Here is a 16893-nt window from a genome sequence, read left to right as displayed (position 1 = left end):
TTCCAGAGATGCCAATCAACCTACCATGCATGTCTTTGGACTGGGGGGAGGAAACCGGAGTACCCAGAGGAAACCCCCGAGGCACGGGGAGAAATGCAAACTCCACACACACAAGGTGGAGGCGGGAATCGAACCTCGATCCTGGAGGTGTGAGGCGAACGTGCTAACCACGAAGCCACCGTGCCCCCCTTGTTTTTACTCATCTAGCCTAAATCTACAAAAAAACAACTAACAAAACCTTAAAACAAATCTATCCTGCCAACGTAATTTTCCTGGATGTCCTTAACTACTTAAAAGCTTAAATTGTATCATCTCTTTGCACCAGTGCAATGTCTGAATGATGAAACGGAAATATTTAGACGACCGGTTAGTAAGCTTAGCAAGCTCCCAGACAAGCTGAGAAATTATGACTCCATCGTGAACATCAGTTTAAACTTAACATCTGTAAGTCAATTAATCAGAGCACAATACCAGAACGGTGAAGTAGCCACATCCATTCTTAGTGATTGAGTGTGTGGGTGAGTGTGTAAACTCAGGATGAGAGGTCAGTAGGGCACATGAACACTGACTCATGACTCATGACACATCCTGCCATCCACCCACAATGCCACCGCTCCACCTGAATTTCCAGTCTTGCTTCGTGACCCTGGAAATGCTCACACCCTCCAACCCTTCCGTCTCCCTGCGCTTTCTTTCAGTCACACTCCCTTTCCCAAGTCAAGTCAAGTCAAGAAGCTTTTATTGTCATTTCAACCATATATAGCTGTTGCAGTACACAGTGAAATGAGACGTTTCTCCAGGATCATGGTGCTACATAAAACACAGACAGGGCTAGCACTTAGTAAGCAGTCCTAGATGCATAAAGTGCAACTTTGCAACCTGGTGCAAACAGTGCAGGACAAGACAAACAAGACAGTGCAGGACAAGACAAACAAGACAGTGCAGGACAAGACAGTGCAGGACAAAAGACAGTGCAGACAAAAAGTTACAAGACAATACACAAATACAAAAAAGACAATACACAAAAGACAGAAACAGAAACAGCGCCGACCGACCAGTGTAAATATTGTATGTAAATGCTGTATGTTCAGACAATATTGCTTGCAGTAATACTAGAATGAACACAGATTCTTCCCGGAGATAGTGTATAAGATTGTGCAAAAACAGCAACAACTGAAATATTGTACAGTATGTGCCAAACGACTGAAATGTTACACAGTGTGCAAAGAGCAAAAAAGTAAAGAAAGTGTGCAAAACAGCATGTAAACAGTTTGTAAACAGTAAGCATGTAAACAGTTTGATGAATGTAAGCAGCATGTAAACAAGTTGATGGATGTACATTAGAAGTGTGTTTATTTGGTGTGAATCTGTGCAGTCCAGATGATGTGTGTGTATGTTGTGCTCAGTACAGTTCAGTTCAGTTATTAAGGAGTCTGATGGCTTCTAGCATGGCCTCTAGCATTGAACAACAACAACAACATGACAAGGGTTACTCATTCATTCATGTCATTAAATTCAATAAGCTTGAACTGTCTGTATCTTCATCAGGTCTACAATAAATCCTGAGTACACCAGGTCCGAGGCAGGAATACACCATGAATGGAGCTCCAGTCCATTTAGTCCATCACAAGTTTTTGGATACTATGCAGAGACCAGGCGACTGCTAGTAAGCTGAAGACTTTCAGCTCGACACTGACTGAGAACACAGATTAAAAATCTGAGGAATGGACAACAAATGATCAATGAGTCGTTGTAAGAAAGAGCAGGAAAAATATTGCCAGATGAAGACTTGCCGTACTGATAGATTTTTCCCAGAAAAGACTAAGCGGTGTGATAAAATCCAAAGGTGCTTCAACAACGTATTAGTTTAGGATTGTGCACATTATCACAACCAGGTTAAAAGCTTCTGATTGTTTTTTACTTTATTTGCATTCTTTTGCATAATTTCAAATGAAAGTTGAGAAAAGATCTGACATGATTTATCTTAATCTCATTCTTTTACTTCTTTTACAAACCCCACAGATTTAACAGGGTGTGTAGACTTTATATCTCTACGATGCTTGTAACGAATTATCTTTAGCCCAGTCAAATAAAATCCTTCTTTGACACTATTTTTTTTTCCTTGTTTTGGTAGCAGGATCACATCTGAGTAAAACCACGGGCCTTAAAGTGAAGTCCTGGAACATCCAACACATCCAGGAGTTCTGTAAAATGTTTGTTAAGTTAAAGTTGATGTTATCTTTATTGTCAAGCTCTTATAGTGATTAACTCCTTTTCCCAGAGGCCTAAAAATGGAGTTGTGTCCATGTTGAGGAATGAATGTCTTTGTCACATCTCACTCCACAGTGGTGTTAATATGAAGGTCTTATGAAAGTAGACACTCAGGACTTTAAGAATTCGTAGAGGTTCGTCAGTATTTCTGATTTTCTCTAGAACACTAGGAGTTAACTATTCATAGAAATTTCCAATAAAACAAAAATGGTTTGATTTTTCTCCCCGTTCCTGCTTTCTGAGATGTTCATTTGATCTTCAAAGCTAAAATTGATAAGTTTATCAACTGAGGGACAAACACACGTCTCACACTGAAAGCCAGCAGAGTCCTGACTTATTTTAGATCATTTCAGAACATCATTCGTTTGTTTAGACTCATTAAAAATGTCAGATATGTTGATTTCCAACTGAACACCAGTGTACTGGTAAAATGGCATTTGATTTTTAACTTGAATTGAACAGTTTTGACAAAACCTCAATAACTCAGTAAGAATAACCTATATAATGACAATTAAAAAGCTCCATGACTGCGATAAAATAATTCAGCTTCAGTAATGGCGTAATATCTTAAAGGATTCAGAGCCTGGGCTTAGGAATGCTGGGAACACTGGGAATGGTAGGAATGTTGATTAACAGCGGGTTTATGTTCAGTAAAAACACACCAGACAAACTGAATTTATCAAAGCTCCAAGTTGTTTTCTCTGAAACTCAAACAAGTCGAATTGATTACAGGCATCAGGATGAAGTGAACTCAACAACAGGAGGATATCTGGTCATTTCAGCCACCTGTGAATGGGATCACTACCACACGGCAGCCGGTCCTAATAGGACGTCCTGTCTCTGGACAGGAAATGGGCATTATGACAGAGAAACCTGCTGTGTTGCTGTTAGTATTTAGTATACTACAGTGGAAAATTACAGATAGAATCAATTAAGGTCATAGTTCCATCCTGAACATCTGTATAACCTGGTAGATGTGTGTGTGTGTGTGTGTGTGTGTGATATGTCCATCAAACACACTGAACATCAACCAAACACATATCTCCACCTTCAGCTCTCATCGCAGTTCAGTGAGGATCAGAAAGACACTTTCTTTTATTTTGTTCTTGATGTTACTTTTGATTGAATCTGATTCTATCAGAATAAATCAGACACTGATACCACGATAAAAGTTACTGAAGATAACTAGACGATCATGGTGAGCGTGTTATGTAGCACCATAAACACCGCATCCAGTGCACAAAACACACCTTAAAATAATTACTCTTTTCCCCAGAGGTCTAATAGTGGAGTTTGGTCCGGGTTGGTTGTGTGCATGTTGATGACTGAATGTCTGTCACGTCTCACTCCACAGTGGTGGTTAATATAAAGCTCAACAGAAAGTAGACACTTAAGACATTGTATGTCTGTTTTTCCCCCAAGAGGCTTAACATGACATTTTTCTTCATCTATAGAGCTTACCTTTAAAGAAACGTAAACCCACCTGTTGACTGCTTTGATCGCTGGTCTTGCATGATCCCACTGACTCGATACGATCTCCGTTCTTAAAATTCATTGCAAAAAAAAAAAAAAAACCAGCAAATCTGATTGAAAAGCCTGAGTCAAAGAGCTGAGAAATGTTTTCTCTTCTTCTTCATCAGACTCTGCAGTGTGTGCTGCATATCAAGCACAAAATTCAAAAGCAAACAGCTGCAAAGAAGGAGGAGGAAGAGGAGGGGGAGGAAGAACGTGAGGACACGGCTGTCTGTCTTTATGAAAGTATCAGATAAAGAAGTTCTTATTGCAAATGAAATTTATTGGTCAATGGAGCATTTGAGCTCTTATACACTTTGATATAATGCTGGCACAAATGGCAAAGGCAAATGACAAACAAACTAACTACAGTTTAAATACAAAATGTCTTTTTTTTTTCTTTTTTTTTTTCGATCTAACGAAATAATCTAAAACGCAAATTTTCTTTGAAATTAGAAACAAACAAACAAAGATATGGGCTGTAGTTCATTGTTGAGACATTGTCGTTCCACTTTCGCTCTAGTAAAAAAATTCCATAAATAACAATTGATGACCACATTAAGTAGGAAAAAACTGATTAAAAAATGGCACTAAAAAATAAATAATTATCATATAATTGTGTGTAGTAATGAAAGTCTTAAAAAAGGATTGGGACAGGAGTCATGAATCCAGTGGTGTTTAGGGATTTGGCAACACAGCTGTCAGGACTCCTCAATTACCTGAGAGAGAGAGAGAGAGAGAGAGAGAGAGAGAGAGAGAGAGAGAGAGAGAGAGAGAGAGAGAGAGAGAGAGAGAGAGATGCAAAGTAAGGGAGAGAGAGAGACAGAAAGGGAGAGATGCAAAGAAGGAGAGAGAGAGAGAGAGAGAGAGAGAGAGAGAGAGAGAGAGAGAGAGAGAGAGAGAGAGAGATGCAAAGTAAGGGAGAGTGAGAGACAGAGAGACAGAAAGGGAGAGATGCAAAGAAGGAGAGAGAGAGAGAGAGAGAGAGAGAGAGAGAGAGAGAGAGAGAGATGCAAAGTAAGGGAGAGTGAGAGACAGAGAGACAGAAAGGGAGAGATGCAAAGAAGGAGAGGGAGAGAGAGAGAGAGAGAGAGAGAGAGAGAGAGAGAGAGAGAGATGCAAAGTAAGGGAGAGAGAGAGACAGAAAGGGAGAGATGCAAAGAAGGAGAGAGAGAGAGAGAGAGAGAGAGAGAGAGAGAGAGATGCAAAGTAAGGGAGAGTGAGAGACAGAGAGACAGAAAGGGAGAGATGCAAAAAAGGAGAGAGAGAGAGAGAGAGAGAGAGAGAGAGAGAGAGAGAGAGAGAGAGAGAGAGAGAGAGAGATGCAAAGTAAGGGAGAGAGAGACAGAGACAGAAAGGGAGAGATGCAAAGAAAGGGAGGGAGGGGGAGAGAGAGAGAGAGAGAGAGAGAGAGAGAGAGAGAGAGAGAGAGAGAGAGAGAGAGAGATGCAAAGTAAGGGAGAGAGAGAGAGAGAGATGCAAAGTAAGGGAGAGAGAGAGAGATGCAAAGTAAGGGAGAGAGAGAGATGCAAAGTAAGGGAGAGAGAGAGACAGAAAGGGAGAGATGCAAAGAAATTGAGGGAGAGAGAGAGAGAGAGAGAGAGAGAGATGCAAAGCAAGGGAGACAGAGAGAGAGGGGGGGATGCATATAGAGAGGGAGACAGAAGGGAGAGATGCAAAGAAAGAGAGAGAGAGGGAGGGAGAGAGAGAGGGAGGGCGGGAGAGAGAGAGGGAGGGAGGGAGGGAGAGAGAGAAAGAGAGAGAGAGAGAGGGGGGGGGTGCATATAGAGAGGGAGACAGAAAGAGAGAGATGCAAAGAAAGAGAGAGAGGGAGGGAGGGAGGGAGAGAGAGAGGGAGACAGAAAGGGATAGAGAGAGACAGAAAGAGAGGGAGACAGAAAGTGAGAGATGCAAAGCAAGGGAGACAGAGACAGAGAGAGACAGAGACGGAGAGAGAGATAGAGAGAGATAGAGAGAGAGAGAGAGAGAGAGAGAGAGAGAGAGAGAGAGAGCACAATTACCACACTGTTTAAGAACAACGCTATAAAAGCACAGACTAATCCATTGCATTAGACTTATTTCATTACAAGGCCAAACTGCTGACACAATAATGGCTAAAAGGATGAAAATGCTCTCCTTCTTGCTTTTGTGATGTAAACTGGGCTTTTAAATATCAGGGTTTTTAAAACACATTTCTAATTAGAGGCTACAAAATCAAACTAAATGGCTCATTTTGCCACTTTAACGATCCTCCTCATGACGTGTACGAGCTAAACACACGGTTTTGTTTTTAGGTCAACACACTTGTGTCTCATTTCATCTGTGTGTTCTGTAATCCTCCTCGTGGGGTTGAGTGGCTAAGAGAACATGGCATCTGCACCTCCACTGAAAGAGGAAGTGCTGGGTGACAGTTAAAAGGTTTTTTAAAGACTCAAGTGAACTTGAAGAAACTCAGAAATTCACATTGAGGGAAAGTATTTTGGAACCTTTCGTTTGGTACTTTATAATTTATAGCCAGTAAACATAAGAACCAGAAAATGACAAAGGATTTAGACTTTATACTCTCAACATGGCCTTCTGGAGCTGTGCTGCGATTCCCGTGAACTCGCGCACTCACACAGGAAGTAAAGTAACCCTCATGTGTGTGTCTAGCTTCTGATGATGACATTGTAACTTCCACAAGGCACATGCAGCACAATAACACTGTATAACACTGGGCATAATAATACTTATATGTAGTGAGTCACTCGATGTTCTCCCTTCTATGCACACGTGTAGTTCAGTGGTCTCCCCAGTCACTAGATCTGAATAGACGTTAACAAAAGGATGCAACCAGGATGTGAAAGCTTCAAAGCTGTTTCCTGGTCATGCAGACCTGAGGCTGTTTTCACAGTCTTCCTAATGAAGTGGCCATGTATGTAGTGTGAGATCAGAGATCATTTCATAGCCCCCCTGTGGCCACAGAGGGTGCCAATTATTCTAAAGCTGATTATAAACATTGCCCTGTCAGGTCATTTTTGTTATGCAGCTCTGAAAAAAGCTTGAGTGTAGTTTTAAATGTCGTAAACAGGGTAAAGTCGTTACCTGTCGAGGCAGTTAACCACATCCCGCACCAAGCTAATGAGGTGCTCGTGCTCCTGGGGGCTGGACATCACAATACTGTGGAGCTTCTTCATGTAGGAGTCGATGGAGTCCAGGCTGGCTGTCTCTCCACTGCCTGCAAGAACACAGCACACTGACTCACTCAGTGACTCGCGCAGTGACAGACTGACACAAGCACTGAGAGACGCACCGAGAGACGCTCAGATATGCAGTGACACTGACACAAGCACCGAGAGACGCTCAGATATGCAGTGACACTGACACAAGCACCGAGAGACGCACCGAGAGACGCTCAGATATGCAGTGACACTGACACAAGCACCGAGAGACGCACCGAGAGACGCTCAGATATGCAGTGACACTGACACAAGCACCGAGAGACGCTCAGATATGCAGTGACACTGACACAAGCACCGAGAGATGCAGATGTGCAGTGACACTGACACAAGCACCGAGAGATGCAGATGTGCAGTGACACTGACACAAGCACCGAGAGATGCAGATGTGCAGTGACACTGACACAAGCACCGAGAGATGCAGATGTGCAGTGACACTGACACAAGCACCGAGAGACACGCAGATGTGCAGATACACTGACACAAGTACCGAGAGACACACCGAGAGACACGCAGATGTGCAGATACACTGACACAAGCACCGAGAGACACGCAGATGTGCAGATACACTGACACAAGCACCGAGAGACACGCAGATGTGCAGTGACACTGACACAAGCCCCGAGAGACTCAGATGTGCAGATACACTGACGCAAGCACCGAGAGACGCACCGAGAGACACGCAGATGTGCAGTGACACTGACACAAGCACCGAGAGACGCATCATAAAATGCGCATGACAAGGGTAGAGAGAGACACAGAGAAACACTGACACAAGCAGCGAAAGAGACACTAAAAGATGCACAGTAACATGCAAAGTATCACGTAGAGAGATGCGCAGAGAGACACCGATATGTACAGAGATATGCACGGAGAGACACACTGACACGAGCATCAAGAGATACACTAAGTGACGCAGTGACATGCAAAGAGATAAGCAGAGAGACAGAGAGATGCGCAGAGACGCACGCACAAGCGTGGGCAGAAGCACGCACACGCATAGAGAGACGCGTAGAGACACACCGACACAAGCAGCGAGATACGCAGCCAGACATGCGCAGAGACACACTGACACAAGCACCTGAAAGAGACACTAAAAGATGCACAGTGACATGCAAAGTAACGCGTAGAGAGATGTGCAAAGAGACACCGATATGTACAGAGATATGCACGGAGAGACACACACAGAGACGCACTGAGACGAGCATCAAGAGATACACTAAGTGACGCAGTGACATGCAAAGAGATAAACAGAGAGACAGAGAGATGCGCAGACACACACACGCGTGCGCAGGCAGACACACGAGGGCACTAGAGAGCAGTGAGTTCAGAATACAGATCTGATTAAACACTGCTGTAAGTCTGTTATAGAAAATCTTTCAGTATTTTCTGTTATTTTATCTTTCAGTAAAAAATTCTGGATAGGTACAATAGGTGAACGTTTCTCCTGGACCTGTGTCCAAGCTTCCTGTTGCATCAATAGGTATTTTTCATTTACTGTGTAAATATGTAAACAAATATAAATGCTGTGATACTGCAGCCTGAGTGTGTAAGAAAAGTGTGTGTGTGTCTAACCAGGCAGTGGCATGTTGGAGAAGCTGTTTGTGAGCGCTGAGCGCAGTTGGTCGAGGTGCTGTTGTAGCAGGCTGTTGCGTGTGCGCTCCTGCAGCACGTCTCCCTCCAGACGATCCACGGCGCTGCGCATGCTCTCCACGTGTTTCTGCAGAGCTGCGTTACGCTCCTCGTACTCCATGTTGGTCTTGCGCAACTGCCTCAGCTCCGCCTCACGTGCTGCACAAAAAGTTTAGAGTTTGGACAGAAATGTGCATGTGTGCACACGACCTTCAGCTTCAAGTATCACCGTGTGCAAAGTGTTCAGCATTAACCATATTTAGAACCATCCGTTTTCTTGGAAACGAAACCAAAAAAAAAAAAAAAAAATTTGATAAAAACAATGATACCGAAACAAATCAGTAAAAGGATAAAGATGAAAAACTAAAGTACTCACCTTTACTGTGGTTAAGAAACTCTTCAGTGAAGATGGGAATATCAAACACTGAGCGATCCTTCAGACCTCCATCATTCTGAGAGAGAGGGGGGACGGACTTATATTAATAGCCTTGTAAATATTCTCAAAAGAAGACAAACAGATACAAGCATCAGCTCCCTATCATATTCATGTATTACGATACTGACAGAAATGGATCAGGCTGTAAATGAATTAGGTTTAAACAGGTTCCATGGTTCAAGCCCACACACCGGTTTAATGTATACTGTTTGAACCCTAGTCCTTTTATATGAACTGCATAAATTAAAGGAATATTAAATATGGAATTACATAAAGCAAGTCAAAATAAACCCATAAACTAAGATTGCTGTAATAAGAACGAATGACTGAGGGACTGAACTGGTCTCGAGCTGCACTGTCCTGTGGTCATGTGACACACAGCCTCCTGTTTCCCCAACACAGACTCTGGGATGGTGCATCAGTGTGTAAGGGATTACAGTGATGTTCATTGAATTGGAAATAAATAAGCAAAAATAAAATAGCAGGTTTTATAATATAATAGCTATTTTTTAATAATAGCTTTTATGAAGAGCTTGGTGTCCATGACCACCTGAGTACAGCAGACTTAAAAGTAGTCATCTTGTTTTTTACTTAAATAGTTAATTCACCGATTCTGTAATTCAAAATAAAAATAAATTCATTTCCTTCCATAAGGAAGTTTATAGTTTATATTCATGGTGTCAGTGCTGTGACCTTGGCCTTTTATGGAGTGTTGTGGGCGTTACCATATGCAAATCAGCTGTGCAATGAATACAGTCAGTGTTTATCAGCTGGTTGGCATTTATGAACATATGTACACGGATATAAAGGAAATCTGTTCTTCTGAAAAATGTTACAGAAACCCGCAGATTTTTTTTTATTCGGTTTGGCTTTACATAATACATATACATGAACACTTACACACAGCATTAACAAAAAGATTGGTCATACAATGTGTGATAATATAAGGCCCATTGAATCCACTTACTCAAGACACACACAGACAGAGAGAGAGAGGGGGGCAGACAGAGGGGGACAGACAGAGACAGACACAGAGTCAGACACACGCAAAGACAGAGAGTCAGACACACGCAAAGACAGAGAGTCAGACACACGCAAAGACAGAGAGTCAGACACTCGCAAAGACAGAGAGTCAGACACTCGCACAGACAGAGAGTCAGTCAGACACTCGCACAGACAGAGAGTCAGTCAGACACACGCACAGACAGAGAGTCAGTCAGACACACGCACAGACAGAGAGTCAGTCAGACACACGCACAGACAGAGAGTCAGTCAGACACACGCACAGACAGAGAGTCAGTCAGACACACGCACAGACAGAGAGTCAGTCAGACACACGCACAGACAGAGAGTCAGTCAGACACACGCACAGACAGAGAGTCAGTCAGACACACGCACAGACAGAGAGTCAGTCAGACACACGCACAGACAGAGAGTCAGTCAGACACACGCACAGACAGAGAGTCAGTCAGACACACGCACAGACAGAGAGTCAGTCAGACACACGCACAGACAGAGAGTCAGTCAGACACACGCACAGACAGAGAGTCAGTCAGACACACGCACAGACAGAGAGTCAGTCAGACACACGCACAGACAGAGAGTCAGTCAGACACACGCACAGACAGAGAGTCAGTCAGACACACGCACAGACAGAGAGTCAGTCAGACACACGCACAGACAGAGAGTCAGTCAGACACACGCACAGACAGAGAGTCAGTCAGACACACGCACAGACAGAGAGTCAGTCAGACACACGCACAGACAGAGAGTCAGTCAGACACACGCACAGACAGAGAGTCAGTCAGACACACGCACAGACAGAGAGTCAGTCAGACACACGCACAGACAGAGAGTCAGTCAGACACACGCACAGACAGAGAGTCAGTCAGACACACGCACAGACAGAGAGTCAGTCAGACACACGCACAGACAGAGAGTCAGTCAGACACACGCACAGACAGAGAGTCAGTCAGACACACGCACAGACAGAGAGTCAGTCAGACACACGCACAGACAGAGAGTCAGTCAGACACACGCACAGACAGAGAGTCAGTCAGACACACGCACAGACAGAGAGTCAGTCAGACACACGCACAGACAGAGAGTCAGTCAGACACACGCACAGACAGAGAGTCAGTCAGACACACGCACAGACAGAGAGTCAGTCAGACACACGCACAGACAGAGAGTCAGTCAGACACACGCACAGACAGAGAGTCAGTCAGACACACGCACAGACAGAGAGTCAGTCAGACACACGCACAGACAGAGAGTCAGTCAGACACACGCACAGACAGAGAGTCAGTCAGACACACGCACAGACAGAGAGTCAGTCAGACACACGCACAGACAGAGAGTCAGTCAGACACACGCACAGACAGAGAGTCAGTCAGACACACGCACAGACAGAGAGTCAGTCAGACACACGCACAGACAGAGAGTCAGTCAGACACACGCACAGACAGAGAGTCAGTCAGACACACGCACAGACAGAGAGTCAGTCAGACACACGCACAGACAGAGAGTCAGTCAGACACACGCACAGACAGAGAGTCAGTCAGACACACGCACAGACAGAGAGTCAGTCAGACACACGCACAGACAGAGAGTCAGTCAGACACACGCACAGACAGAGAGTCAGTCAGACACACGCACAGACAGAGAGTCAGTCAGACACACGCACAGACAGAGAGTCAGACACACGCACAGACAGAGAGTCAGACACACGCACAGACAGAGAGTCAGACACACGCACAGACAGAGAGTCAGACAGACACACGCACAGACAGAGAGTCAGACAGACACACGCACAGACAGAGAGTCAGACACACGCACAGACAGAGAGTCAGACACACGCACAGACAGAGAGTCAGACACACGCACAGACAGAGAGTCAGACACACGCACAGACAGAGAGTCAGACACACGCACAGACAGAGAGTCAGACACACGCACAGACAGAGAGTCAGACACACGCACAGACAGAGAGTCAGACACACGCACAGACAGAGAGTCAGACACACGCACAGACAGAGAGTCAGACACACGCACAGACAGAGAGTCAGACACACGCACAGACAGAGAGTCAGACACACGCACAGACAGAGAGTCAGACACACGCACAGACAGAGAGTCAGACACACGCACAGACAGAGAGTCAGACACACGCACAGACAGAGAGTCAGACACACGCACAGACAGAGAGTCAGACACACGCACAGACAGAGAGTCAGACACACGCACAGACAGAGAGTCAGACACACGCACAGACAGAGAGTCAGACACACGCACAGACAGAGAGTCAGACACACGCACAGACAGAGAGTCAGACACACGCACAGACAGAGAGTCAGACACACGCACAGACAGAGAGTCAGACACACGCACAGACAGAGAGTCAGACACACGCACAGACAGAGAGTCAGACACACGCACAGACAGAGAGTCAGACACACGCACAGACAGAGAGTCAGACACACGCACAGACAGAGAGTCAGACACACGCACAGACAGAGAGTCAGACACACGCACAGACAGAGAGTCAGACACACGCACAGACAGAGAGTCAGACACACGCACAGACAGAGAGTCAGACACACGCACAGACAGAGAGTCAGACACACGCACAGACAGAGAGTCAGACACACGCACAGACAGAGAGTCAGACACACGCACAGACAGAGAGTCAGACACACGCACAGACAGAGAGTCAGACACACGCACAGACAGAGAGTCAGACACACGCACAGACAGAGAGTCAGACACACGCACAGACAGAGAGTCAGACACACGCACAGACAGAGAGTCAGACACACGCACAGACAGAGAGTCAGACACACGCACAGACAGAGAGTCAGACACACGCACAGACAGAGAGTCAGACACACGCACAGACAGAGAGTCAGACACACGCACAGACAGAGAGTCAGACACACGCACAGACAGAGAGTCAGACACACGCACAGACAGAGAGTCAGACACACGCACAGACAGAGAGTCAGACACACGCACAGACAGAGAGTCAGACACACGCACAGACAGAGAGTCAGACACACGCACAGACAGAGAGTCAGACACACACAAACACAGAGAGTCAGACACACACAAACACAGAGAGTCAGACACACACAAACACAGAGAGTCAGACACACACAAACACAGAGAGTCAGACACACACAAACACAGAGTCAGACACACACAAACACAGAGTCAGACACACACAAACACAGAGAGTCAGACACACACAAACACAGAGAGTCAGACACACACAAACACAGAGAGTCAGACACACACAAACACAGTCAGACACACACAAACACAGAGAGTCAGACACACACAAACACAGAGAGTCAGACACACACAAACATGTGGATGTTCAGCTGGAGCTCGTCTTACCTCGTGAAGAGCTTCCCGGGCAGCCTGTCGGCCTACGTCTGTTACACAGAGAAATTAATGTCATTCCTAATTAATGTCATTAATGTTAGACTAATTCCTTTCTTTGACCTTGAACATCAGTGACAGTAACGATAGTAATACGCTGTTCAGCACTTACTGTGTAATGCATGAACTCAATGTAGCCAGATGTCTTTTCCCCTAAACATCCTATTTATATCTTCTTTTGCTCCTCTGCTCACCAAAACCACACCATGACATAACTAAAGAAGAAAAAGAACCAGGCTTTTCGCGTACCTCCTCTGAGTCTTTTCCCCTTCTGTTTTTCCTGCACCTTCCTTTTGAAATGCTTATAGGCTTCTGTCTGCTGATACTTCTCCAGCTCCCTCATGTAGCGCTCCTTATCTTTCTCTGCCTCATCCAAATAGCGCTACAGAGACACGGTGAGAGACGAGAGACACAAAAAAAAAAAGAAGTTTCTCTGTACAAAGCAATTTGTGACATACAAGAGTCCCTTTGAAGCATTTCAGGGTGTTTTACAGGACCGTGTGTGTCTTTAAAATCAAGTGAAAGTGTTTATGGGGAAACAAAAATGGAACTTTTTGTAAATTTGTGTTCTGTTCCTGACCTGTTTCTCCTCAGGAGGCAGCTTGCTCCACTCGTTTCCGAGCATCCTAGTGATTTCTGGGAAGGGCACGTCCGGTCTCTCGGCCCTCAGCTGCTCCCGACGGTCGTTCATAAACCGCACATATCCTGTTAACGGGGCTTTGGGTGCGTTACTGTCCTTCATCGGCTTCTTCCTCTTCCTCCCTTTAGTCCAGCTGGTCCTGCGTGGCTTCTACAGTGCATGATGGACAAGGTGAAATAGTATTAGACAAAACACATACACACAATGGTTCAGAACAACATACAGTAACAACCTCTCCTGTGGGATTGAAAAACCACACGCTGCTAACTGGTTCGACTACCATGAGAATCACCTGGATGGTCTTGGTGCAGCGTACAGGGTTCCCTGTCCCTCAGAACCAGGGAGAAATGATGCAGGGAATACTGAGGTGACTGAATGCATTATTAATGAGCTTGTATTATGATTTGCAGATTTTTTTTCTTTGAGAAAATATCCATGGCCCCTTTCTTTTACAGCTGCACATGTCGTTCTGTGTTTTTATCCTCAAACCACAGGATCATGATTATATTGAAAACTGTATTTAAGATTTTGACAAAGTTAAAAATTACCTCCTCTCCATTCCTTTGGCTGCCGTTATCGGTGTTCGCTCCTGGTGAGTTACTCTGCTCTTCCATGACCTCAGACCCCTCTGAGGATTGAGCTGAAAAAACACACACCTCATTACACATTAGTACAAACAATGCCACAAATATCCTGAATTATATCAGACAATAATGCATACTGACTCAAAGCTGGATCTATAAGACCACATTGTGAATATACTCTTTAGAATGTAACGGGTGTTTGTAAACACAATCCTGGATTGTCTTGTGTCACGTTACACACTGTTAATACATTACCTGGGTTTAACTATTAATCCTGGCTTTTCATAATACAATGTTTCACACAGTATACTCCTACACTTTGGATTAACCGTATTCTTCCTACAAACATTTGCATATTTGCACCGTCATACAACCAAGATTTGAGAAATACAGCTTTTGCATCAGAGAGGAAATAAGGCTGGCAATGAATCTATTGTAAAAGATACAAGAGACATCCAAAGGCAAGAAAACGACGACGACGACTTTTCTGACCACAACCGTATAAGCAATCCTGTTCGCTATGATTGACGTATTTTCTGCCACAATTTGCATCAAGTCATAAGATTTGAACACAACTTTGTTTCACGCTGTAAACGTCTGGCACCACAATGTGTGGTTATCATTGCAGAAGCTTCAAAGCATGATTTCATAAGTGTGAAGCGTTCCTCTAACTGGGGTTAAGTGAAGTGTGAGAAGTCATTAAAAGGCCAAACATTTCCAAATATACCACTGTTCCAAACAACACTTTCAAATGAAATATATATATATACATTATATACACATATATATATATATATATATATATGTATATATATATATATATATATGTATATATATAATTTCTCCTAACCCTATAGTGTAGCTTTAAATGGAGAAGTTGGGTGAATAAGGTGTGAAGGAATTTTGATTTACATTAAACATGAACATAATGTTCTAACCCACTAAAAGAAATAAAAATTAAACACTAGTCATGTCTTGAACGATGAGTACAGAGTTTGTATAACAGATTTAAAGGCAGTCCAATAAAAGCAACAACATTCTGGTACAAGTGAAGAAGAAACTTGTACACTTTTGTAAGCCTTTTTGAATCATTTGTAACCACAAATATATCACGATATTGTATTTAGGGACTAGTGAATCTCACGTAGTCAATAAATAGATTTGTTTAGCTCCTACCAAACAAGTGTACAAGGTGAAATCCTTCAGTGCTTGTAATCGTTTATGGTTTAAAAATCCCATAAAACAAAGCACTGACATTAACATCAACACAAAGCACATTCGGTTTGTTTCTTGACGGTGTCCCAAACGCCCCGATAATCACGTATAAACGCCAACTATACACGCAAGTAACAAGTAGCGTATGCGCCCTATGTAGTAAACTAGTGAGCGAATTGGGATTGAACCGGTAAAGTTGTTAGCCAAACACCTAGCAAAACATACAGCCTTGTCGGGAAAATATTACTAATTTGGTGTTTACGAACGCACAAGGCAACACGGAGCAACTTCGAGTCAATATAAAAGTTCATGCTGACCTGTAATTTGATCTTAAATGAATGATGCAGGATAAATTCTGTAGAAGAGAAATTGCACTAACCAAAACAATACAAATAACCAGACGGTTTACGTCATCATATCGCGACAGGCATACAAAACGAGCGGTTTTCCGGTCCGGTGGGATTCATGTTTTGAAAGATAGGAGTTGCTATTTATGTTAAAAATTATTGTGTTTTATATCGTATTTATTAAGGAAGCGAATGAGGACTGTTATGGAATGAGAACCTGTAATTATTGACTTAAAAAGATATAAACGTTATTAAATAGGGAGAACTACTTTACCTGGCGGAGGGATTTCTAGAGACGATGAGATCCGGTCACGTCTTCTCCAGGCCACCGGGAACTGAATGAACAAACTGCCGACTCTTGAGCGCCGTCACGCGGCAGAAACGCTTCCGTGTTTTGGCCTAAATTTAAATTCAATTCAATTCAATTCAAATTTATTTGTATAGCACTTTTTACAATCGACATTGTCTCAAAGCAGCTTTACAGAACATAAACATAGAACAAAAGGTTAATATAAAGATTAATATAATACAAAAGACAAGATTAATATTAGATATATTTAAATGTGTTTGTATTTATCCCCAATGAGCAAGTCTG

At 43.7% G+C, this 16893-nt stretch overlaps 1 protein-coding gene across 4 annotated transcripts; it reads right to left on the bottom strand.

Moving 5' to 3' along the window:
• Positions 1–4045: 4045 nt before the first annotated feature.
• Positions 4046–16393, bottom strand: hmg20a (high mobility group 20A). Of its 4 annotated transcripts, none has more exons than XM_060887219.1 (9): positions 16269–16393; positions 14701–14792; positions 14093–14302; positions 13762–13894; positions 13468–13505; positions 9010–9085; positions 8577–8792; positions 6868–7000; positions 4046–4502 (listed from the first exon to the last, which is right to left on the bottom strand). In XM_060887219.1, exons 2-9 carry the CDS (start codon positions 14764–14766, stop codon positions 4499–4501), a joined length of 876 nt encoding a protein of 291 aa, XP_060743202.1. In that variant the 5' UTR covers positions 14767–14792; positions 16269–16393; the 3' UTR covers positions 4046–4498. The 4 variants fall into 4 exon arrangements, with proteins under 4 accessions (XP_060743202.1, XP_060743204.1, XP_060743203.1 ...); XM_060887221.1 differs by having other exon boundaries at positions 16331–16354; XM_060887220.1 differs by lacking the exon at positions 16269–16393 and adding an exon at positions 15913–15937.
• Positions 16394–16893: the final 500 nt, after the last annotated feature.

Source organism: Tachysurus vachellii, chromosome 14 (assembly GCF_030014155.1).
Source record: "Tachysurus vachellii isolate PV-2020 chromosome 14, HZAU_Pvac_v1, whole genome shotgun sequence".
Lineage (NCBI taxonomy): Eukaryota > Metazoa > Chordata > Actinopteri > Siluriformes > Bagridae > Tachysurus > Tachysurus vachellii.
This window is presented reverse-complemented; position numbering and strand designations above follow the sequence as displayed.

Bases quoted from the DNA above. Each gene is read 5' to 3' on its own strand.
- hmg20a (XM_060887219.1), bottom strand. From the start codon at position 14,766: ATGGAAGAGCAGAGTAACTCACCAGGAGCGAACACCGATAACGGCAGC. The intron at 13,895-14,092 runs GTCAGGAACAGA...GTGTCTCTGTAG, and splicing joins TGCCTCCTGAGGAGAAACAG to CGCTATTTGGATGAGGCAGA. The intron at 13,506-13,761 runs GTACGCGAAAAG...TCTGTGTAACAG, and splicing joins GGGGAAAAGACTCAGAGGAG to ACGTAGGCCGACAGGCTGCC.